We start from the raw sequence: 25,460 nt of genomic DNA, 5'->3' as shown, positions 1-25,460 counted from the left end.
TTCACCGTATGTGTAACTTCTATATGAAGATCTCGTTGTCTTTTTCATTGAAAACCTATCTATAAACACCACCTCTGCCGACTTCAATAACCTCAAACTTCATTAGGTTAATGATATCTTTCTTCTCAATGACAATCTCACCCATAATTATTCTTAGATTCTTGCATTTACCTTGCCATGTTAACTCTATCCAATCATTAACTTTGTTAAAACAATGTGTTTTTCTTGGAAAAGAGGTGTTTGACAAGTGGTTTTTATGGTTGAATAGGAAAACATGTTATCTAATGGTGGACCATAATTTGTAGTCAATGGGTATAATATTAAAACAATGAATGGTATATTTTGATTTTGTTTTTCATTTATTACTCTAATTTGCATTCGGGATATAGTATTAAAATAATGAAGGATATTGATTGAAAATTTTCATTCTTTGAAATCGTCACTTATGATAAATTGAAACGTTTTTCCGCTAGTTTGGTGGAAAAATTGAAACATGATTGTTTTTATTCTTTTTTATTTAAATAAAATTATTTGGTTGACCTTTTTTTATAACATGTTTAGTTATGTTAATACCGAGCACTTAACTTTATAAATAGAATTGAAAAGAATATTTCCTCAATGTTAAGGATTAATGAAATGATTAGTAAAATGATTAATTGTAAAATTGAATAAACCACTTTAAGATCCATATCATAAAATGTGATAGAAAGTAATTTTAATATATGTTGTTATTATTTTTAATGCTACGTCCAATGGATATGAATTGTGTTTCATTGATTAATCATTCATTTTTCTTTCATATTATAATTCATTGCCTTGGAATTTAAAGTTGACACTATGACTTTAAGACCAGTCCAAAAGAACGTTATCAATATTATTAATTGAATAATATAATAAATGCCTATTTGAAGTTGCCAAAAGGGATTGAATTGTGTTTTTACACCATTTTTGGAATGAACTTTCCAAAATAGATTTTCAAAAAAGGTTTTTTTATAACATATGAGATGTTCTTTAAAATGAGTTTTCTGAAATAAACTTTGCAAAATAAACTTTCAAGAGGATATGATATGTGTTTCATATTCCAAAACAATTTTTAAACAAATATTTTTATCACATATATGATATCTTTAGTTTTTCAAAACAAACTTTCCAAATGAATAATTTTTTTTTCTTGTTCCTCCTCTTCGTAATGAAGAGTGTAGTTACGATAAAAAATAAATGTATAGTTGAAAATGCAATTATGATAATAATGACATGATGTAATAAAATAAATATTTTACTTTTTAACTTTTAATATGAATGTACATAAAGTTAAAAAAAAATTGTTTTTGAAAATATAGTGATAAATTATCTTTAATATTTATCTTTAACTTTGGTTAGTTTATTATTATTTTTTATTTGTATTTTGAATTTAGCTTATGTTTGTTTTATTATAAATAAATGATCGTATATGTATAATACGAAAGAAATTAATCCATACATAATTTTTACTATATTCATCATAGTATTTAGAGTTAGGTTCTTTTAAGGGAAAAAAAATTATTTCCTCTACCACTATACCCATCGTTGCCACCGGCGACACCATTGTCTACCATTGTCACTATCAGAGTTCTAGTTTTGACTGATGATCACATGATTTTGATCATCTCGACCAGGCGATCATCATGCCATCAACGACACCTTCATTGGAACTATTACGCGCTCTCAGCACCTTTTGAAGTTGTGGATTTGCTCCATTTATCTTTGTGCATAATGGCATGTCTAGTAGCAATTCAGAGTGTCGCTCGTTTTCCTCTTTCAGGTTCATCATGTGTTGTCGCACGTCCCGCCTCCTCTTAGACAACTATTCAAAGCATCAAGATTTCTCTTTTTCCTTTTTCAAGTGTTTTGATCGGAGAATCTTGGATTTTTATGATTTCTCTTTTTTGTTCATCCATAACTTTTTTCACTTTCGTCTCTTCTGACCTCCATTTCATCACCATTGTGTTTAACTCATCCATATATATTTTTTCTCTTATTGAAAATATGACTTTTGTTAGTTTATTTATAGCCGTGTTGGCTCTCCAACAATGACTTATTTATCCACTGGATATCAACAATGCATTCCTCAACGACGATTTACAAGAAGAGATTCACATGCATCAACCTCCCATATTTGTTCTTAAGGGGATTTTTTCCGGTCGTTATTCCATCTTTTATGACGTTTTACAAAATCATTAGCAATTTGGTGTCACTCGAGTATAGAAACCGATATTTCCACTAAATCTTTATAGATTGTATTAGTAACAAGCTTGATATATACATATAATTTGTTAGTTTTTATTTTATATTTTTTTAATCTTTTGTTAGTTTATTATTATTTATTTATATTTTGGGCTTAGCTCATATTTCGTCTATTATAAAAAGAAGACATATGTGTACAACACAAGATAGATTAATCTCATACATAGATTTTACTATATTCAACATAAACAATTTACATATAATTATTGTAGGGTTAAATATGTTTTCAAGTTCTAAATTCTTATGCAAAATTATAATTCATTTGTGTCCTAAATTTTAATATAATTTGGTCTTTAAAATTTAAAAAGGAATAAATTGTATTATCTTTTAAGATATCACAGGTGAGTTATTTATATTCTTTGATAAGTTCACCTCAAATGTCAGTTTGAAGAGTTCATTCTTAGTAAAAAAAAATAACGTTAATTAGATAAGTTATTTAAATTTAAAGACTAAAACTATATCAAATTTTGATACTAATTATAATTTCATATTCAAGTTTAATAATTACAAACATATTTAATTCAATATTATATATTTAAGTCTATCAATAAAATACTTGTATATATATTTTCAAAATGTTATATCAGATTACTCAATTTTTTTTTAAGAAAATCTAAACTCAAATAAAACTTTAATTTTAAAATATGATTCAAATACCATTAAAATATTTGCATACATTATGTACTTAATAAAATTTCGCATTTGATATTTATTAGAGATTTTACTTCTAGCTGTACATGGAATACGATTTTTTTTTCTACCTCTACTTGGAATAACACAGAGGTGCCCATCATTCATGTTTAGCACATCAGTCCGGCTCATTCGCTATAATTCTTTTAGTGTCTATTTTTCATTTGTTCAACTTGATTTTTTTTTATTACTAAGATATTCAATATTTTTTGTAATTATTAAAATATATGTAATATATAATTTTTTTTTTGTATGTAGCACTACGAATAGATTTAGTTTCTAGTCGAGGATCCGTGACAAGAGAAAAGAAATAGTCATAGACATCAAAATTCTAAAAATAGCCACATTATATAATTTTAAGCAATCAAAGAATGTCATTCAAAATTCAACAAGATGAAAAAAAAAACAGAGAACTAAAAACTAACTCCATTATTGACTTCTTAAATCATCGATTCAGTACAAAGAACATAAATAAGCAAATTGAAACGAGAAAACAGGGTGAATAACCACTCGTTGTAGTTCCGCCAAAGATTGAGAAGTTAAAGTGATCGTGTGTGTCATTGCAGCGTTTTCTGTTTCTAACAACTCGTTCCTATCGCCTTCAAGCTCCAGAGCATGCAGTCGCCGGTTCTAGTTCTCAGTAACTTCTCTTTCTTTTTCGTGGATTCGTTTTCTTCATTAATGCATTTCAATAATCTCATTTTCATAAGAACACAACAACACTGCGATCTTCTTAATCTACTGTTGTCTGCATGCTCTGTAAAGCCGGAAGATAATTGAATTGATCTTAATCAGTAGATACGAGGTCTTTACCGAAACTGTTATTTGGTTTGCTTGAAACTCTCTTCGATTTATTCTTTTGTTTCAATTTCGAAGAACTGTCGTCGTTTTTTCTAAAAAGTTGGACGTCTTCAGTTTCCTTGTGAAGTCGGTCAATGAAAATAAAGTACCGTTTCCCCTCGATTATTAATTTTTTTTTTAATTTTCATTTGTCCACTGAACTGCAGTGCACTGCTTGTTCCTGATTTTTTTAAATTAAATAGATTAAGATGGAGTATCTCTGGTGCGTTTTTAGCTTCTTGTAATGTATTGATTCACTCATCGAATGTTTGTTTACATTGGACAGAGGATTCACTGAAACGTGAGTCTGGAAGCAAGGCGCAACATGCGAATATTCATGCAGCAAAGGTATGAAGCGTTAGAAATTACCAACTATTCTATGGTGATATTTTTTTTTTTGCATGAATCTATTATTGACATTTTACTTTCCGAGATTCCTCCTTTTAGGGAAACTTAATTGATAATTTTAAAGGATTGAGACAAGCCTAAAAAAGTAGATTAAAAAAAATGCTGCACTGCAACAAAGGCACAAATCGTCTCTAATTTAGGTCAAAGAGCTACCGATAGCCAAGAAATATGGATGGAAAGATTGCATCCAGTTACTGGAAAAGGTAATGATAACTGCAAGTGGACCGGGATAGAGAAAAACTCGAGAGAGCCACTCTCCAGTGCAACAGAGAAAGTAAAACAAATGCATAGCCATCCCAACCCAAATCTTCTTGTTAGCTTTTTTATTTATCCACATATTGGTCCAAGTGCTAAGCCTTGCCTTAGCTTCTACTTCATGGCCCATAAAAGCTCCCTTACCTTGGCTGGTTTCCAGTGGTGGTTCATTTTGACTCTCCAAGTTCTCAGATTTTCCAATCGTACAATCTACGCTTTGTCATAACAGAAAGTCTTTCTACCTATTGTCCTTAAGGGGAGGTGCTTGTTTAAGTTTCAATTTCATCCTTCTCAAAAGGTTGAGTTGGTCACACTCTGAAGTGTGTTCAGAGTTTGTGAAGGGGCATGCTTGGTCTTTCCTAATTAAGTTTTTATATCTATGTGTAATTTAACCATCATTGTTGGAGAGCAGAATTCAGAAGCTTATGAAAAAAGATGACGAACCTCTCGAGGAAAAAAATTATAATGCATGCTTATCTCACATTTAGGAAAAGTGACTGTAATCATGGAGACTATGAAACTCGACAGGGTGACTTCCTAGTTATCCTAAACATGTGTTGGCAATGTGTTTAGTATCCCATTTTCTTCTCTTAGTTTATTTTTTCAGGATTCTGTTTAAAAAAGTTGTAGTTTTTAACTTGGCCGTTATATTTGGGATGAACTCTTCACGTTTTGAATGTATAATTCCAAAGTAGTCATTATGTTTTTTGTTTTCTCCTTTATTGGAAGGGCTATGTAATCATAGATGCTCCAGGCACTTGAACAAAAATAAATATTTCAATATATGTGTTTATGGCAAAACTTAAAACAAATTCACATATTGTGTCCTTTCAATCATGTAGTTCGTCTTGTCCACTCTCTAGTTCTTCTAATATGATTGATGTCTATCAGGCTGTTGCTGATGTAATTCGTACAACCTTGGGACCCAGGTCCATGTTGAAAATGCTACTTGATGCTTCGGGAGGTTAGTGTATTTATCTTACATAATTTTATAACTCATTTGTTGATGATTTTCTAAGCCATACCCTTTTTTAATCTTTAATTGTGAAGAGAAAATATTTTCTGATTCATGTCTACAATGCCTTAAAGTTTCTACTTTTTATTAGAAAGTGGATTTTAAGCCTAACTCAACCCCACAAAACCGGCTTGTAAGGTGAGGTTTGTATCCACTTATATATTATAATTTGGCTTTATCTCTAGTCGATGTTTGACAAGATCATTGGTGACGTGATGCGTCGTTCTACTGTCAACCAGAAAATTAGTTTGAGATGTGCCAGCAATTGTAGTATAGACCTGAACCTGTCTAGGGTTAGTAGAAGAGGAACGAAGAGGCAGCGGGACACTAGGGTGTTGCGGTTGGAAGGTAACGGTTTAGGTTTAAACATCTCTCATTCTGGAACACTTTTACTTAATGATTTATCCCTCTCACATACTTTGTGTGTTCCTTCCATGCAACCGAAAATTCTTTCTGTCTCTCAGCTTACCAAACAAACTAACTCTGTTGTTGTTTTCTTGCCAAACTGTTTTCATGTGAAGAACTTGCAGACGGGTCAAATAACCATAAGGGCTCGTGTATGGATGGACTCTATCTCTGGCCTGCCAACTCCCCGTTCGTCCACTTTATCCGCACAGACTCCTCTACTTCATGGCACCCTAGACTTGGGCATCCCTCCTCTTCTATCTTCACACTTATTCAGCAGCATTTTTCTTTGGGTTCAAATAAATTCCAGCAATCAGATTGCAACTCATGTCAAATTAGCAAAAGTCATAAACTTCCTTTCCATGAATCCACTCTTAAATCATCTTATCCTTTGGAAATAATTTTCTCTGATGTGGGACTTCCAACACACCTCCTTCATGCCGAGGTATAGACATCTCGAGCGTGATAGTAGAAATTGGATGGTCCGATAGCGGCCCGACAACGGATGGAATAGAAATGCCCAAGAAACAAGAAATATCGCTATGATAGGCTTTAACCATGGCTATGTTACCATATTAGAAAGTGGGTTTTAAGCCTAACTCAACTCCACAAAACCGGCTTGTAAGGTGAGGCTTGCACTTACTTATATATTATAATTTGGCATTATCTATAGTCTTTTTTGGTGTGGGCAGCGGAGGCTATTCTAACTTGAAAAGGTGAATTCTTTAGTAAACATTGTTTGTGGATTGTTCAGGAGCTATGTTAAGTATAGATTCTGATTTAAAAATTGTTTTCTGTTTAGTGTTTATGGCAATGTCTAATCTGCAAGGATTATGTTTCAATCTATTTTCCTGACCCCCGATTTCTTTGTAATTAATAGGTATTGTGGTGACAAATGATGGAAATGCTATCTTGCGTGAGATAGATCTTGCTCATCCTGCTGCAAAGGCATGGTTTATCACTCTTCCTCCACTTCTTTGACATTTGCTTGCCTTTCAGAAATATTGTTATAAATCCGTTTTGACCATTTATTTTGTGAAAATCTAGTTTTCTGTCTTCGTGTTGACCATTACAGGTTTAGTTTCTATTTGGTGTGTTATTTTCAAATGTTGGTCTGTTATTTGAATGGATGCAGTCTATGATTGAATTGAGTCGCACCCAAGATGAAGAAGTTGGAGATGGAACAACATCTGTCATCATTCTTGGTATGTTTGGAGCACTTGTATACTTTTTGTCATCCTATGCTGTAAATCTCTTAATAATTGATAATTGATTATGAAATTGAAACTTAAGGGTGAATGTTCCACAGATTTGTTTTGCTGTATTTTTCACAGTTTAGTAACAAGTCATGGCTCGGGGTTGATGAATTATAGATTTTGTTTTGTGCTTAATGGAGCGACAGATCTTTATTTGATTTACTGGGCTATATGTTGTCTCCCCACTTGCAGCTGGTGAGATGCTTCATGTTGCTGAAGCACTCATAGATAAGAGTTATCATCCTACAGTTATTTGTCGAGGTAATCTGTCTATAAGTATTAACAAGTGGTTCTTTTCTAAAAGGATATCATATTGTATATGATGATTTATATAACAATGTTTCCTGCAGCTTATAATAAAGCTTTGGAGGATGCCATTGCCGTCCTTGACAAAATTGCAATGCCCATTGATGCCAAGGATCGTAAGTTTTTTACTACTTTTCCCCTTTTATATGAGCGGAAGAGGATGACATCCTTTCTTATTCCAAACGATATGCAGAAATTTACATTGAGTTGAGACTTTTCAATAATCTACCCCACTCGTTTCGTTTTTAGAAGGAGATTCTTAATAGGTGGTTGTTTAAATAGTTTCTAGTGAAATGAAATCGGGTTTACCAGAATCTTCTGGCGATTTGTAGTAACATAATAATAATAATAATAATTAGGAAGACCGTGGACATACAACAAAACTGCACTATTACGATATTGACATTGTTTTTATTATTCATTTGGTGAGTTGGTGCCTTTTTTATATTAGGATGATATATGGTTGACGGGGGTGACTTAGTTCTTGTGGCTTAAAGGGATATAAACATCGGTACAACCCTTTTACCTACCAGAGGGGAATTGCTAGATTGAGCTTCTGGACTTCATGTTTGATAGATTTGCTTTTAACTTTTTTCAGTTATTGCATTTTCATCTAGTGAGACTCATCAATATTGGAGAAGATTCATCTTAATTTAAGAGGAAGGAAGTCTAGAGTAAGCATTTTTCTGTCAAAATTAAGGTTACTTCTGTAAATAACATTAAATGAATAAATTAGTGATCATAAAATTCAACGACAATAAATTTTACGGTAATTAGTTATAACATTATAGGGTAATTGATTTTCATGATAATAAACATTCTACTGTTATCACCACATTGAAAAGTTAATAGTTAGTGTTTATTATAACTAGACCACGGAAATATCAATTTTAAATTGATTTGCCTATTTAAGAACATTGGAATCCTAAATTGACATTCAATCCTTTTCCTATCCCCTATAAGACCGGAAACAATTCATAGTGATTTGTTTTACATATAGAACAACCAGTTAAATCTTAAAAAATAAATTCAGAAGATTGAAACCAATACTTTTTCCTTATAGATGATTTGTTTGTGTTTTTTTTTTTTTGCTTTTAAATTGAGATTACTTTGTGCACTAATTTGGTTTTAGGTCTTTTTATTTTTTCCTTTTAAATTTGAAACTAATCAGGTGAACAGATGAAGAAAGGCTATTATAGAAAGTAGTCTATATTGTTTTTGTACGAGTTACTTCACGTGATGGTTTGAAGATAATAACCTACGAAAAATGAGAAGTATTCAATGTGATTTCAGATTTGGTTTACAGGGAGTTTTTTAGAATTTGAAATAATTAAGGCAGACTTAACCTGTTATATCTTTATTTTGATGTTATCTCATATTGTATTGAAAAATTATTTTTATTTCAGTTTTACATTTATTTTTTTACGCATATTGTATAAATATCTATCCCATGCATAGCACAGGTCCATTATCCACTAAATAAATATGCATAATTACCGATATTTAGTTTCTTTTTTGACACACAATCTTAATGTAAATAAAACTGCAGGAGGTACTATGCTGGGGATAGTCAAAAGCTGCATAGGTACCAAATTCACTAGTCAATTTGGGGATTTAATTGCTGTGAGTATCTTGTATTCCGTGGGCAAGATTTTTAAATTTCAGTTTTGTCTTCTTTGTTATTTTATCTTTATTCTGACTTGTGAAAATTTAGTGCATGGGAAATACACAACCTTACCCAAAGGCACAATCCTTTTAGTGTTACTTGAAGAAATGAAAATGTATCAATGTTGCAAGTTGCCTAGTATATAGTTTCTTGAGTATGAAATGAATTTCTTTAGGCAAACTTGCATTCATTTGCTAATTTTATAAATACAACTTTTTCATGTTAAGGTTTTGACAAGTAGACAAGGTTATATAACGGACATATTGAATAATTGAGGTGCCTTGTCTATGCATTTATCTCTAGTAGTGTATTTCTTGTATAAAATTAGTACATATACATGCAAATTCTTACAAAGTGGTTTAAACCTGATTGAATACAATAAAGGCTTCTTCAAGGATTTTCGCTCGAGGAGTGTTCAGGGGGAGTATATTGATGAAAACATGACTCCTTGATTGGTTCTTTAGTTTGCACGCCACCTTTTTTGGACAATCTTTTATCCGTACCCTTGTCATCAACTGATGATTCAACTCTCACCCGCTTTTGGAAATCCCTCGTCTCTTCCACCCGCATGAAATTAGCCGTCCTCTGTCTTAACTCGTTGAGGTTCTTAGTTGGTTGCATCCATAGGTTGTCAACAAATGGTCCGAGCCGTAACGCTATGATCATGGTGTATGGCCACATCAGAACTGAGGTTCCTAATCTACCGGGCTGCCTTCCTAAAGCGGTCCATGAAGGCTCAGAGAGACTCGTCCTTCTCCTGTTTAACATTGACTAGAGTGAGGTCAAGTGGCGTGGTTGGTTTGTGGCAAACTGAGTTCCAAATTTTGATCGGATTATAGCAAAACAATCGATAGAATAGGATGGGAATAACAAAAATCAAGCTTGGACCTCTCCCTTAAATAAGGTAGAAAAGACTTTATACTAGATGGTGTCACTCGTTGTATACAACATTATTTGGTTCATGAACATCTTTACGTGCTCGTCATTATCGAATACAGATACAAAATTGTTTATATAGGACTCTCCCCACTTATCTATTACATTTTGACACTACCTTTAGTTGATGTAAGACTTGAATTTTACCCCTTCATGTTTAGCACTACTGGTCATGAGTTAGACCTAAACTATTTTGTAGTAGAAATGTAACATATTTTGCATTATTTCTACTCCCCCTTTCCTTATTGTTTTATCATTTTCTTTTAGTGAATTGGAATATAATTTTTTGCCTAAGTGTAAATGATTGTTGTAGTTTTTATGTAACAGGTTAACACCCTTTTACCCATTCATATTTTGCATATTCTACTTTGTTTAACTTTCAGGATCTAGCTATTGATGCTACTACCACAGTAGATATTGATCTTGGCCTAGGTTTGAGAGATATAGATATTAAAAATTATATAAAAATTGAGAAGGTCCCTGGTGGGCAGCTGGAGGATTCAAGAGTTCTTAAAGGGGTTATGATAAACAAAGATGTGGTTGCCCCTGGCAAAATGAAAAGAAAGATTGTTAATCCGCGTGTCATTCTTCTTGATTGTCCCCTTGAGTATAAAAAGGGTGAAAATCAAACAAATGCTGAACTGCTAAAAGAAGAAGACTGGAGACTCCTGTTGAGAATGGAAGAAGAATACATTGAGGAGCTCTGCATGCAGATATTGAGGTTTAAACCGGATTTAGTGATTACAGAGAAAGGCCTTAGTGATTTGGCATGCCATTTTCTGAGCAAGCATGGAGTTAGTGCAATCAGAAGGCTGAGAAAAACTGATAATAATAGAATTGCAAAAGCATGTGGTGCTGTTATTGTGAACAGACCAGATGAATTACAAGAGTCTGATGTTGGCACTGGTGCCGGATTATTTGAAGTTAAGAAAATTGGAGATGAATTTTTTTCATCTATTGTTGAATGCAGAGACCCCAAGGCTTGCACTGTACTACTGAGGGGTGCTAGCAAGGATCTCCTAAATGAAGTTGAAAGAAACCTCCAGGTAAACAAACTATTGATTTCTACTTAGAGCTTTGGGGTTTGATCATTGCTTTCTAAAGTTTTTCTCATTACAGGATGCCATGTCCGTAGCAAGGAACATAATAAAAAATCCAAAACTTGTTCCTGGAGGTGGTGCTACAGAATTGACTGTATCAGCCACGTTGAAGCAGAAGAGTTTATCTATTCAAGGTATAGAGAAGGTGAGTGTGATAGTAACTGTCTACTAATACTATTTTTCTTCTCCTGGCAGTTGCCCATGGTTATTCTCATTTTGATGTTTTTGTCGACTACAGTGGCCTTATGAAGCTGCTGCCATTGCTTTCGAGGCGATCCCCCGTACTTTGGCACAAAATTGTGGAGTAAATGTCATCCGCACTATGACCGCACTACAAGGAAAAGTAAGAACTTTTGCCGTTACAGCTGTTGATGATTCTTTCTGTGATTATGTTTGACGTTGGTGTTTTTTGGAGTATAGCATGCGAATGGAGAAAATGCATGGATTGGCATAAATGGAAATACTGGGGACATCACTGACATGAAAGAGTGCAAGGTGTTTTTATTTATTTTTTATTTGTAAATCATGCAAAAGATTGCCCAATCCACCAATTACCTTTTTGCCCACTAGAGTTAGTTATTGTTTTAGAATTGAACTAACACGATTCAGTTGTTCCCAGAACACAACAGAATGAAAAAAAATCATTTTTATTCCCATTGCTTCCCTCTCCAACTTAATACAAGATTTATATTCTCTATGTTGTTTCTTTGATCACTTGATAACCATGGATTGTTGGTGAATTCTGAAGATGCCTTGTTCTAATGTGATTTTAGATCTGGGATGCATACAGTGTGAAAGCACAAACATTCAAGACTGCGATTGAAGCTGCTTGCATGCTTCTGCGGATTGATGATGTCGTGAGTGGTATTAAGAGGCGGGCCCCTGGAACCGGCAAGGCTCCTTCAAAGCCTAAGATTGAGACCGAGGCAGATGCTGACAGTGAGCTAATTCTTCCTGATTGAGAACATAGAACAGCATTTTCTTTGACACTTTAAGAGTGGAAGATGTGCTAGGTTCTTGGTGACTATTCAAATCTAATAATCATTCCTCTTGTTTTTGTTCTTGGTAATCATGTGACAGTTTGACAGTTTTCGTCCATCACTTCAAGATTTTGTGCAAACCCCACGGTTTTCACGACTTGGAATGTTTCGGGGTTGCTGACTTGGTTTTGAAGTCAGCTTCTATATGAGAAGCAGTGAAGTGTCAGTATTTTTTTTTTAATGTGTTCATGCGCTATGCAGGCCATTATAATTTTTCTTTGAGTGTTACTTCCTTCACCAGCATCAAATGTTTCTTATACCACCTCATACCTAATTTGTCTTTCCAATAAAATTGATGTCGACATTTGTTTCACCTTCAACGAATATTAAGATCCGTTTCACCTTTGATATTTATCAACGAATGCGACCATATTCGTAAACTAAAAACTTAAAAAAAAAAAGTAAAAAACTTAATGGATGTGGCACATCTATTTAATTAATTATATAAAAGTTATTATAATAATTAATTAAATAATAATATAGAAATTAAATTAATAATAATTATTTTATTAAATAAAATAAAGTTAATTTATATATAATTAAGTAATAAATTTAAAATAAAATTAAATAATATTTATATATTAATTTAAAATATAATAAATAAATAAACTTTAAAAAAGAAAATCTACGGACGAAGCCACGTCCGTTTAATTAATAATATGAAAATATTATAATAATTAATTAAATAATAATATATAAATTAAAATAATAATATTTAGAAAAAAAAAATTTATGTAATCACATCCGTTTAATTAATAATATAAAAATATTATAATAATTAATTAAATAATAATATATAAATTAAATTAATAATAATTATTTTATTAAATAAAATAAAATTAATTTATATATAATTATATAATAAATTAAAAAAAAAATTAAATAATATTTATATATTAATTTAAAATATAATAAACTAATAAACTTAAAAAAAACCTATGAATATGGTCACATCCATTATGTGACATATTCGTCATCATGTGACACATTCGTCATGTGACACATCCGTTTAATTAATAATATAAAAATATTTTAATAATTAATTAAATAATAATATATAAATTAAATTAATAATAATTATTTTATTAAATAAAATAAAATTAATTTATATATAATAAATTTAAAAGAAAATTAAATAATATTTATATATTAATTTTAAATATAATAAATTAAAAATAAAATAAAATAAAAAAATCTTAATGGATGTGGTCACATCCGTTAAACTAATTATATAAAAAATATTAAATTAATAAACAAAAAACTAAAAAAAGACTTGAGCAAATGTAACTACATCCGTTAACACGGATGTGACATATCCATTGAAATATTTTTTTTTAAAAGATATCAACATTCATTAAAGAAAAAATATGAAGATATAAGATATTTTAAAATATAAAGGATAGTTTTAGAATTTGTAAAAAAAATAGTAGTGCAGGAAATAATGTGGGATTTCTTTTCATCAATTGGTACTGAGGTCCAGGCAATTATTTATCAATCGTAATATTTAAACAGTAAACACTGACAATTATTATTTTTATTTACTATTCTGTACTAGTCCGGAAGATTTTCTAAATATAATAGAATTCTTATGAAAATGCAATTACTATGCTAGCTCATTGAGTGACAAATGCTTTTTTTTTCTTCTAAAAGAAAAACAGAAAATAAATCAAGTTTATTTAAAATAGAGTTATCTTGCAATTTTATCCTTGCATATCTATAGTTACTTGCATTACTTGACTTATTATAAGTCAGTTTTTGAAAACTTCTTAACATCTACCTTGGTATTTTGACAACTTTTCAAAAGACTACGTGTATGATTAATTTAGTCCAGTGCAACCTTTTTTACTATTTTAAACTTTAGTTACTGAATAAAAATAAATTTAGTTTGATATTTGTCATTATTAACACCAGAATAACTTACTGGCAGTATGAAACTTCACTTTCTATCTGTGCTAAGACACTATAAAAAAAATATACGAGGAATAAAACTTGTTTTTTTGGTATGGACTAAAATTTAAAAGAGACAATTATAAGTGAATATTATAGTCTTTAGTTTATTTTAGAATAATATTTTAATCGAAATTCAGATCATTTTTGAAAAATAATTTTCTCAAAAATATCATTCCCAAACTATACTAATTATTAAAAAAAAAATATTTAAATTGTGTGTAAATCCTTTCATAAATTCTAGTGAAGATAAAGACACTTTATGCATATAGAATTATTATGTCGATTCTAACTATATGAATCACTCAATAAATTAATCTCCTCTGTATTATAAAGAGACTACATTTTTTTATGCCGGTTCCACCAAATCATTTTCCCTCATATTTTTAAAATTTAAATCATATTAATGAAATTAATTTTAGTTTTAATTATAACAGTTTGATATATATATATATATATATATATATATATATATATATATATATATATATATATATATATATATTAATGCATGTACATATCTTAAAGGATTTTTTTTTTCTAAATATTTTTATTATAATATTTCTTAAATGTAATTATTTTATATAAAAAGACTAATTAATAAATTCCTGGGTTAATTTAATCTAATCTCATTAGCTAAACCAATTTGGCCAAAAATAGTCTTGTTCAACTTAAGTCACAATTTTTGTTTACCAAACCAATTAAATTAAAAATAGTCTTATTCAACTTAAGTTATAATTTTCTTTTATAGATTTGATTTTTAACAAGTTTTACAGGTCATCGAACTAAATTCATTTTGACAATCCTACCTGCTTGTATATTTTTCTAGACAAATATTAAAAAACAGAAGTTAAAAGTTACTTGCAAAATATTGTACTGTTAAGAATATATAAGTGAAAAAAGTTCAAGGATATTGACAAAGTTTAAGAGAGTCGTATAGGTAAAATGATTTGAGAGAAAATATTCTAAAAATTTGTTCACATCAAAACATGATACCTATCTCCTTACTGAATAGAAATTATTTAAGAAGCCCATGTAACGTAAAACCACCCATATATTGCCTTTGATTTATGGCCGACAACCACAAAATTGAATTAAAAGAAGAAACAATTAATGGAAACCACATTTCTGATTGAAATGTGTTCATATCTTAGAAATCAAACTGTTTACCAGGAAAAACAGAGATAAAACTACTGAAAGATGTTGTCAAAGTGTCAACTAGTGACAAAAATTTAGACATAAGTATCAACCAGTGATTTCCTCATCTCATCGACAATGGCACTAGGTTGAGCTTCTCTCAACTTGAAAACACTCTCAATGACAGAGAGCTCCGTTGCTGTGGTGTCTGAACCACAAAATGCTGTCCAATCATTTACTGTCATGCCAGCAGCTATCACTTCACTACCACGATTCACAGTCCCAGCAACCAAAGGAACCTGAAGAAGGGTTGAAAGTTCATCCAAGTCTTCAATGGAAGTATGAGGGTGGACCTGCACAAAGTGTACGGTTAAAATATACTATACTATACATATTTTTGGACCAGAATATTCAATAGGACAAGCCTCGTACTTACCAAACCACCCCTGTTCGAGAATGCACAGTAACTGCCCACAAGAATATTGCCCGCAATAGTCTGCCTGAAAACTTCTACTCCAAGAACATCTGCAATCATCTCCTCAGTTTCCTGAACATAAATTTCACAGTGAATAATAATATAACAGAGCAAGAAAAAGGGCATTTACACAACTGTCACCTTCCACTATAATTTAAGTCAAAAGTATGTTACCCTGCCTGCATTATTTTCAAGTTCTGATAGAGGGTAAAAGTACTTGGATAATATAGAGAATACAGCATCCTGAACCTAAATGTTCGTTCCTTATAAATGACTTTTAAGATCACATGGATCAGAGTGGTCAAATATCTAGTCTTACCACATGCCAGTAAACTTTTCAATGAAAATTTTATCCATGCTTTTTAAAAACTATTTACAGTTTTCATAAGTTGCTTGTGGTTATATCCTAAAAAATTAGGATTTAGCTTTGGTAAAGTGAGGAAGTTTGTGAAGTTATAATGCAAGGGTGTGTCCATAATTGATTTAAAGTGGATTAAGTTTACATGATACCTTCAATTCTCAAGGGTGCATACATCCTTACTGCTGACTAATATATCTATTGAGCAACTACCTTAGTGTAAATTAATTTTGCAACAAAATGTAACATGGTATCACAAATTATAATTTATAATTCATCTTGGTAAATTGTCTGTTCTGATAGGTTTGCCCATTCTAGAAGGCATTTGTGCAGAAAGAGTATTGGAATGTCCCTGTTAGGATATAGGGTAAGAGGATATAATGGGTAATGGGTTTAGGATAGAAGGTGGATAAATTGTATAAATAAGACCTTGTTCTGTTGTCAAGGGTATTATTGAGTATTATTTTGTAAATCTGGACTTTGACCAGAAGAGGGGGATTAGGCCTCCGTTAGGGCTAAGGGGGGGATTAGGCCTCCATTAGCGTTATCAGTGTACATCGTTCTCAATTTCAATACAGAAACCCATTCTTTCATTGTTCTTTCTATCTTCTGAGTGTGTTCTTGTTAGGTTCCAAACCCAGGTACCTAACAAATTGGTCCAACTTGTCGGATCTTCATCGGAGGAGCGAACAGAGTGCGTGTGAAGAAGAAGAATGGAGGGAAGGTTGATTGCGATTGAAGTGTCGGTAGAAGAGTTGAGAGCGGAGATGAGATCGGTAACTTGCAAACTGCAAGCGTTTGGCCGCGCTCGTGAACGACGAATCAGGAACCAGCATCGGAGCTCCGAAGGAAGTCGTGATTCCGTCAATGCTGGACACGAATGACGACCATCGGAAAACTCGGAGGAGGAATCGGAAGAGGACGGAGGAGAAGTTCGACACAGTTGGAGGAAGCGCGTTGAACTACCTAAATTTGAAGGTGCGGATCCCACTGGCTGGATCGCACAGGCAGAGGAACTCTTCGATCTCCAGAGCGTGACGAAGAAGGAGAAGATGAAGCTCGTCTCTACATGCATGGAGGGAGGTTTGGCTAGATATTGGTTCCGCTTCTTACGGAAGAAAACCAGGCATCTGACTTGGAAGAGGTTCACCGACGCTCTGACGAGGAGGTTTGGCGGTCTAAATCGACGCACCGCTTGTGAGGAGCTGGCAGCGGAGCGACAGGAGGGATCTATCAACGCCAGCGGAAGGCAGGAAGACGAAGGAGGCAGGGAAGTCGAGCGTACCGAGGGGCAAAACAGTGGGCAGAAACGGGTGGAGCTGCCCATCTTCGAGGGGATCGATCCGTTGAACTGGATCAATCGCGTAGAGAAATTCTTCGAGTTACAAGGGGTATCGGAGGACGAGAATGTCCGATTAGCATACATAAGTATGGAGGGTAGCGCTGGTTCCGATTTTGGAGGGAGAAGGCCAAGAACCGTTCTTGGGCAAGATTGAAGGATGCGTTGGTGGTAAGGTTTGGAACCATTGTTGAGCGTTTGGCAACATCAAAACAGACGGGGACGGTGGACGAGTATGTATAATACTTTAAGATATGGGCGAGTCGAACGAAGAAGGTGTCGGACGAGCAGCTGTTAGGATATTTTCTTGCGGGATTGCAAGAGGACATTCGGAATCAAGTCCAATCGCATGACCCGCAGGAATTGATGGTGGTGATGCGGATCGCAAGGGGTGTTGAAGAATTCCAGGGAGGCGAAAAGGAGAGGACGGTCGGATCCGAACAGGAGAGACTTGACAAATTCGCACGAAAGAGGACTGCTGGACCCAAACGGGGGAGAACCGCTGAATCCGAACGTGAGAAGACAAGCGGAACCGAACAGTCTTACAGTTACCGCCAAAGGCCGAACGGTCTTACAGTCAAAACGGTCTCCCAGTCATTGGTCGAGCGGTCCGAGGCCATGAGCGATAGCCCAGGGCGATCGGGAGTTGCCGAGCGGTTTGAGGCCATAGAAGACCAGTTGTCTGGGAGACAAGCAAGTGGTAAGGTGACACGGTACGAGGCCAATCGCTATAACCAAGCGGTCCGAGGCATGCGCAATAAACCATGCCGATCGAGTGTTGCCAAGCGGTCCGAGGCCAATCACCTAGGCCGATCAGGAGTCGCCGAGAATGTGGTGTCAGTATGGAACAACCGAAGTCTGCCTTACTCAGAATGCCTGAAACGGAGAGAGGAAAGAAGAGAGGAACTTCTGCAGGACATCAAGAAAGCAAAGCAACCCTCAAATAAAGGAGAAAATTCAATACAAACCCAACCTTCAAAGAACCTGGAAGACAAGACAAAACAGGGGTTCAAGTCCTGGCAGCAAAAATCCAAGAATTTTTCTTGAGAAGATCTTGCAGCAACTCTGCCAAGGGTTGTTAATGCGAGCCGAACGGTTGAAGGGAACAAGAGCCGAAAGGTTGAAGGTAGGGGGAAGGAGACGAACGGTATAAAGGCAGGAGGGAGTGGCTGAATGGTATAAGAAGTTATTTTACAGGGAAGAATAAGAAGCTCCTCACCTTCAAGGAAAGAATGAAGACACGAAAATGGTCACATAAATTCTGTCTCTCATTTCGACCACCACCCAAACCTCTAGACCTGAATTGGAGGGCAGTAGCCAGTGGGTGCCTTTCATATGGTAACACGATGAGGAAGAGGAGTCCGGAGATCAAGCTTCACAGTTCCAACCTTGAGGACAAGGTTGTTTTGCAGCGAGGTGTAATGTTAGGATATAGGGTAAGAGGATATAATGGGTAATGGGTTTAGGATAGAAGGTGGATAAATTGTATAAATAAGACCTTGTTATGTTGTCAGGGGTATCATTGAGTATTATTTTGTAAATCTGGACTTTGGCCAGAAGAGGGGGATTAGGCCTCCATTAGCGGTATCAGTGTACATCGTTCTCAATTTCAATATAGAAACCCATTCTTTCATTGTTCTTTCTATCTTCTGAGTGTGTTCTTGTTAGGTTCCAAACCCAAGTACCTAACAGTCCCACATCACCTGCTTTAGTTCTTCAGGTACCAGTTATATTTCTCTTAGACAACTTTGCTTAACACTAATTGGTTTTAAGATGAAATTTGACACTTACTTTTAGAAAATACTTTGCTACATTAGCAAAAATCAAATTCAAACTGATAAATTCAGAACGACAAGCAGTCAAATTCAAACTGATAAATTCAGAACGACAAGCAGTCTGGCCATGTCTTTATCAGTGCCCTCTTTAAAATGCAAATATGATTGTCCAAATCCAATTAGTATAAAAGTTCAGCATATGAAAGAAAAGGCTAATCTATAATAAGGCAATACCTTGTCTAGATCAGTATGAGTGAGAGCCACATGATCATTACATGCTATACAATTTCCCAGTGCGGATAATCTTTCTTCTATACGCTGAACAACAACTTGATCAGGTAGGCTGTTTCTCAAATGTTGAAGCTCTTCGGCAATAGTGACAGTAAAAAGATCAAGTACCATGTCCACAAGTTAGTACAACATCACAATTAATGCTGAGTTCTATGTCACCAATACAGATGAAACAATGGATACACCATAAAGGAGGAAAATAATACAAAGATCATTTTTGAACTAGAAGATATTGGAAGGGATAAACCTAGGGTATCCAGAAAGATCCCAATTCCCAAATGCTTACATGCAGCCAAGCAAAAGTTTTCAGACTCAAAGTAGGGTACCCTGTTCAAATTTGGTGACTAAACTAGTACTTTTAGGCTCAAGCCACAAAAATGGATATCGTCAAACAAGCAGTTTTTGGTGATCGGTTGCATGAATCATGAATGAATACCTTCTAATTCCCTACCACTTAAAATTGTTTTCATATTGTAGAGGAGAAGAGGAAAAGGTTAAATAGGATAACATGTATAGCATTTTAAAGTATAGTACAACCAAAAACTCTTCTACAAAAATTGATAGTTTGATCATTTTAAAAAATGAACTTTGAAAACCAAGCATCCATAAGGCTCTGACATGCCAAAATCAAAGACTACAGCATTAACTTTTGGTCATTCTTGTACTAAATTGCCTTTTCTTTCCCCAACTAGTAAGGTATGTACATCTTGTACATAAATGTTTAACCTTTTGTGATGCCAGAAAGTTTTGGTCAGATTAGTTTGACAATGCAGTTTAACATACATACACTCTTCAGACGTACTATTATGAATAAAAAAACAAAAACGCAGAATAAAAAGAAACACCTTGGTCTGTGGTGGTATGGGGCAAGAGAAGGCCATTCTTGTTTCCTGGAAACCAATAAGAAGGTAAGCTAATTAGGTGAAAGGTCTGTAATAGATAAAGAGACAGCTCAGATCCATCAATAAAAATAAATTACCGAGATCCAACTTCTCAAGAAATACTTTTGGTAGGAGAAAAAAGTAAGTTAAATGAATCAATTTTTTTCCTGAAGTTAAAAACAATGTATCCACCTCAACTTTTTTAGAAGCTTTCTCATCTAATTTCACAGAACTGAAGATGGAAGAAGTTTGATTCCTTTTACCTCTTTTTTCCTTTCCAAAAGTGTTTATTGAGAAGTTAACTAAACTGGTTTGTAATCCAAGGCAAGGAGTTATAATCATTAAGATTTAAGAAACTAAAGGAGAAAAACTTTACCAACACAAAGACGACCAACAATTCGGGTGCCACCAATGGAGGTCTTGATCACGGGGATAACATCTGCTAACTCAGTCTCAAATGCACTGTTAAACAAAACATTAGTTTACTCATAGAAAAATGTTTTGGCAATTTCCATCCAATTGAAACCAAGTACAACGACTTTAAATCTAGGAGGAGCCATATTTTCCGTAGTACAAAAAGAATGATAACCTGTAGAAGTTTTCAGAACCTCCAATAGCAACCAAACAATAGGCATTGGTAAGTTTTGAGAAGACTCCAACTTCACAATTATTCTCAAACTGAAGTCCTGCAGGAAGCACGTTATAGTAGAGTATATTATTTAAAGGAGAAAAAAAATCTTAGAAAATGCAGACAAATAAGTATTTCCGAACTGGGAAAATGTAAATATAACAGCACTTACTAGTTGCCATGACAGAGATGCCAGAAATCAAACTTTGACCCAAGTAATCAACTTAATATCTGCAGCATTAGATATCTAATTACCAAAAAGAAAAGAAAGAAACCCTGATTCATATGAGAACAAAATATAACAATGATAACTAACAATAACAATAAGCACTGAAATGTCAAAGTTGATGATAAGAATCCTGATAGTGAAGGGTTTCAGTTTCAAATGTAAAGAAATAAATTATTAGTACTGTGTCGTACTAAGCTGCAAAATGCCCCTTTCATTATGCAAGCAACATAAAACACTTGACTGATGCTTACAAGCTACAAATCAAGTAACAAAGTTGTATTGTATGATAGGTAAATGAGCCACATATAAGTATAATCAACACTATCTAATTCTAATCTATTACTAAGCATCAAGCTTCCTACACATACAGGTTCGATCAACATAAAACTTCCTTCGCCAACACTAATCAACAAAAGATAATAACTTTGCACTTCAAATTTCCGAAACATGAAAAGGGTATATCGGTTACCTGCAAAGAACTTCCACGCGGAAGAGAAGAGGTCACCGCAACACTACGATACAGTGTAGGGTGCCGCCGAACGGTATGGAACCGATTTCATGACACATATGCTTTAAATATATTTTTAATTTATGAACTAACATATTTTAGTTTTTCTATATGTTTTTATTTATTTCTTTAAGATTTTAAATTATTATTTTTGTTCTCTACCATATTGATTTTGGTTTCTTGTTTTTATTTTTCAAAATATGAAATTACTATTTCTTCAATTTCAAAATAAATAATATTTATTTTATTTTAAAAATTCATATATACTACCATGTATCATATGCAACCACAACAGATATTGCTTTAGATAATAGTTTGACTTTTCCTTTAACATACAAATAGATGATGAATATCACACAATATAATAGCATATAAGTGAAAACAATTTTTTTAAGAGATGGAAACTAGTGACTAAAATCAAAATTCATTAAGTAAAAAATATTTAACCTTAAAACTGTTAAAAAATCAAATGTAAATAAATATTGTTAAAAAGGGTTCCTTAGAAAACTGAAGGTAACAAATAATCGGTTCCTCATTGTAACATATTTTGTCGGATATGTAGTTTGAAAATTAAGGATCGAAAAAGAAGGGAAAAAAATGAATTATTGAATAATTAATTAAAGTTTGTATATTATTAAAGTTAACTTATGTTTATAGACGGGGAAAAATATTAAATGTTGTATGTATCTGAACAATTATATTTTATATCTTTTATTCAGTGTGATATGAAATTTTGTATTTTATTGTTTTAATAATGATTTAATTATATTTTTATCAAAACTAGTTTGTTGATTTGTGATTATTGTTGACTAAGGATTAATTTAGCTTTTTATTCTATAATAAGTCAATTTTGTTAGTCGATCAAAGTAGTCGGTTCTTAAGTCGATTAGGATGATCGATCCACCAATCAATCAGAATAATTAGTTTGTTAATCGGCTTGCTTATTGACCAAAAAGATATGTACAATACAGTAACCCCCAAACTCAAGTATCTGTAACTGAAGGGATGGATGTTTGAAAAGTAAAAGGTACTAATGTCCATGCATGTTAAATGTTATAGTCCTATTGTGAGAGTTTCTTGTTAAAACTCGTCCTTAGCCGAATATTTTAGTATGATCAAAAGGGGTTCCTTAGTTGAAACTCGTACATAGTCGATGGAATTTTTTGGAAAGGGTTCCTTAATTAGAACTTGCTCTTAGTCGAATGTTTTAGCCCGATTGTGATGGGATGAGGTTGAGAAGTTGAGGTCAATCAAAGGCGGAATGGATGAGATTGAGTAGATGGGACTGAATGGTTGAGGTCGATTAAAGCCAAGTGGATCAGGCCGAGTGACAGAGTGGATCAGGGCAAATGGATGAGGTCAAATTGTTGAGGTCCATCAAATGCCGAATTGATTAGGCCAAATGGATGTGATCTTGTTGCCTGTCTCCGAACATGCATAAACGTGTTAATTTAGTCTTAAAATCCCTCCATGTGACGATAATGTGGGATAAGACTTCCTTTCTAATTTTCTCAATATTAGGAATGTCAAAATTTTGCTACTGAAAACACAAAAAAGTTGTTAATGATTAAAGTAAACATACTAGAATATCCTGGAGAATTTCCTGACGTTGCTCTATGTGGTAAAGCTTCAATGGAGCACGAAAACACTAAATGAATTCATCAAAACACAAACAAATGGCAATCAAGGTAGTGAAAATACATACATTTAAGGTAAATGACACAAAATTGGTCTTTTCTTTTTCCTTGCACTTGTGAACGAAAGAGTTTGTTTCCCTAAAAGTGGTGGAGTTTGAACTCGCGTCTAGGACGTCAATACTAAACGAAAAAAACAATATGAATCAACAAAAACTAAAGAAATATCCAAACAAAGGTAATATAAACATTTTCCCACTCGTGAACAAAGTCCCTCGTTCAAGCAGAAGATAAAACACAAAGAAACTTGGTGGCATTGCTTTTAGAAAATAATTACAATGTATATGAAGTTGGAAAACTCCAAATTCCAATGTCTTATAGCTCTTTGACGTCTGAAAGTAGGAATTCAACGTCACAAATTCCTCGCTGGTTTGTGGGAGTTCTCTGTTTTCACACTACTTGAGCGAGTGATTTTGACTCGCTGGGCGAGTTTGTAGGGTATTAGGTGTTGGTTGCAAGAGAAGCGAACCAATTCGTTTAGTTATGAGAGCTCTCTGGTTTTTCTCTCGCTAAGCGAGCAAGTCTAGGTTTTCTTGCTAATTTTAAGAGTTTCTTTACTATGTTTATTTGTGAATGGTTTAATGATGTACCTTATATTTTGTGATATGATTGATAGGTATGATGGCATGTGAATGATGGTTATAAGGAGTTCATGGAGAATTCCTTTAAATGGTTATGTGTGTAAGTGTAAATATTGATATAAGAAGCTAGTAATTAGAGGTTATCCTGATGCTCTTAATGACCTCTAGTCTCAAGAAGAGAAGGATGATTATGTGGTAGAGAGTAGTTGGACGTTCCTAGTCTATTAGTTATTTGTTAGCCATAAATGCTTGAAAGGATTAACCTTGGAGTGTGGTGATTGTTGATGAGGTTGTTGTTGTTGTTGATATACCACCTCAAAGGTAGAGCCTCTATAGTTCGATATCGATACATGTATCTGGATGGTCAGTCTAGAGTTAGATGTTGAAATGTGTGTGAATATTGTTTAATGATTGATAGTTGAATTGTTTGAATGATGGATATAAATGATGCTTATGTGTGTTTCTTTGATAAACTAACTTACCCTTTTTTTTGTGTTTGTATTTGTTCATCTCTTGGGTTACAATGATCATATTCATGATGTGAGCAGATGATATTTGTTCATCTCGTTGGTACATTTTCACCTTCACGCCAAACATTTTTATGAAATTTATCCCATATGAAGTTAGAAATTGAGAATTCCAACGTCTAATGAGCATATGACATTGGAAAAGTATAAATTCTGACACCTAAATTGAACATTTATTTACAAAAATGTTATTGACCATTTTTATCGTTGGTTTTTTCGTACTCTGACATTGAACGCGAAACGTGAAAAACTTATTTCGCGCTCTAATGAAGTTATAAAGTAATAATTTGTGTTTTAAATGATAAGACCTTAATTAAATTTTTATTTATACTTTTAATTATTTTAATATTTTAAACATATAATCAACTTTTAAGATTAAATTTTCTATATTATTAAAACAACTGATATACTTATTTACAATTATATCTTTATATTATTTATTATATTGATGAAATTTTAACTAATATAAAAACTCGTTATAAAAACGATTATTACACTAGTGGAAGAAAAAAAACTGTTCCTCTTAAATCAAATAAAAACATTAAATAATTTGATACAAAAATCAGGTTTTGGGAACATTGGATTATATTCATACTATTAAAATACCATAGTCATCGGCTTATATAATTATGAAAATTCCATTGTAAAGGAATACATGAAGCATTTTATGGAATGTTAAATTAGGAAGATATGAACATGTCGGAAGAGATAATGTTAAAAAAAATATTTATACAAAATATTTATTCAGAAATATACAAGCAATGCATTAATCTTTCATGGACTAATTTGATATTGACTCTAAAGAACTGATTATTCACTTTAAAGTGTTAAACTTCTCGCTGATTTAAATTACATACAACGTATTCTCACCAAAGTGTCAGAAAAATTAT

General features: G+C 33.1%; 2 protein-coding genes across 11 annotated transcripts; one reads left to right on the top strand and one right to left on the bottom strand.

Annotated features, from left to right (window-relative positions):
• The first annotated feature begins 3,429 nt into the window (after window positions 1-3,429).
• LOC108326565 (T-complex protein 1 subunit gamma) lies at window positions 3,430-12,513 on the top strand. Of its 9 annotated transcripts, none has more exons than XM_017560130.2 (13): window positions 3,430-3,613; window positions 4,100-4,161; window positions 5,368-5,440; window positions 6,777-6,844; window positions 7,032-7,101; window positions 7,345-7,413; window positions 7,503-7,574; window positions 9,008-9,081; window positions 10,444-11,106; window positions 11,180-11,305; window positions 11,399-11,503; window positions 11,581-11,655; window positions 11,934-12,513. In XM_017560130.2, the coding sequence occupies exons 1-13, from the start codon at window positions 3,589-3,591 to the stop codon at window positions 12,120-12,122; spliced, it is 1,671 nt and encodes a 556-aa protein (XP_017415619.1). In that variant the 5' UTR covers window positions 3,430-3,588; the 3' UTR covers window positions 12,123-12,513. The 9 variants fall into 9 exon arrangements, with proteins under 9 accessions (XP_017415619.1, XP_052731203.1, XP_052731201.1 ...); XM_052875241.1 differs by lacking the exons at window positions 3,430-3,613; window positions 4,100-4,161 and adding exons at window positions 5,731-5,839; window positions 6,013-6,522 and having other exon boundaries at window positions 5,374-5,440; XM_017560132.2 differs by lacking the exons at window positions 3,430-3,613; window positions 4,100-4,161 and adding exons at window positions 5,677-5,839; window positions 6,013-6,522 and having other exon boundaries at window positions 5,394-5,440.
• A 2,670-nt stretch (window positions 12,514-15,183) lies between these two features.
• LOC108326620 (eukaryotic translation initiation factor 6-2) lies at window positions 15,184-21,870 on the bottom strand. 2 transcript variants are annotated; one of them, XM_017560218.2, is made up of 8 exons: window positions 21,730-21,870; window positions 21,204-21,262; window positions 20,993-21,089; window positions 20,780-20,865; window positions 20,368-20,412; window positions 19,466-19,596; window positions 15,721-15,831; window positions 15,184-15,637 (listed from the first exon to the last, which is right to left on the bottom strand). In XM_017560218.2, exons 2-8 carry the CDS (start codon window positions 21,211-21,213, stop codon window positions 15,380-15,382), a joined length of 738 nt encoding a protein of 245 aa, XP_017415707.1. In that variant the 5' UTR covers window positions 21,214-21,262; window positions 21,730-21,870; the 3' UTR covers window positions 15,184-15,379. The 2 variants fall into 2 exon arrangements, with proteins under 2 accessions (XP_017415707.1, XP_017415708.1); XM_017560219.2 differs by having other exon boundaries at window positions 21,204-21,278; window positions 21,730-21,809.
• Between the last annotated feature and the right edge of the window lie 3,590 nt (window positions 21,871-25,460).

Source organism: Vigna angularis, chromosome 3 (genome assembly GCF_016808095.1).
Source record: "Vigna angularis cultivar LongXiaoDou No.4 chromosome 3, ASM1680809v1, whole genome shotgun sequence".
Taxonomy (NCBI): domain Eukaryota; kingdom Viridiplantae; phylum Streptophyta; class Magnoliopsida; order Fabales; family Fabaceae; genus Vigna; species Vigna angularis.
This window is presented reverse-complemented; position numbering and strand designations above follow the sequence as displayed.

Bases quoted from the DNA above. Each gene is read 5' to 3' on its own strand.
- LOC108326565 (XM_017560130.2), top strand. From the start codon at position 3,589: ATGCAGTCGCCGGTTCTAGTTCTCA. The intron at 6,845-7,031 runs GCATGGTTTATC...GAATGGATGCAG, and splicing joins TTGCTCATCCTGCTGCAAAG to TCTATGATTGAATTGAGTCG. The intron at 11,306-11,398 runs GTGAGTGTGATA...TGTCGACTACAG, and splicing joins CTATTCAAGGTATAGAGAAG to TGGCCTTATGAAGCTGCTGC.
- LOC108326620 (XM_017560218.2), bottom strand. The intron at 20,413-20,779 runs GTAAAGTTTTTC...ATTGGTTTCCAG, and splicing joins TGTTGGTCGTCTTTGTGTTG to GAAACAAGAATGGCCTTCTC. The intron at 15,638-15,720 runs GTAAGTACGAGG...CACTTTGTGCAG, and splicing joins TCTCGAACAGGGGTGGTTTG to GTCCACCCTCATACTTCCAT.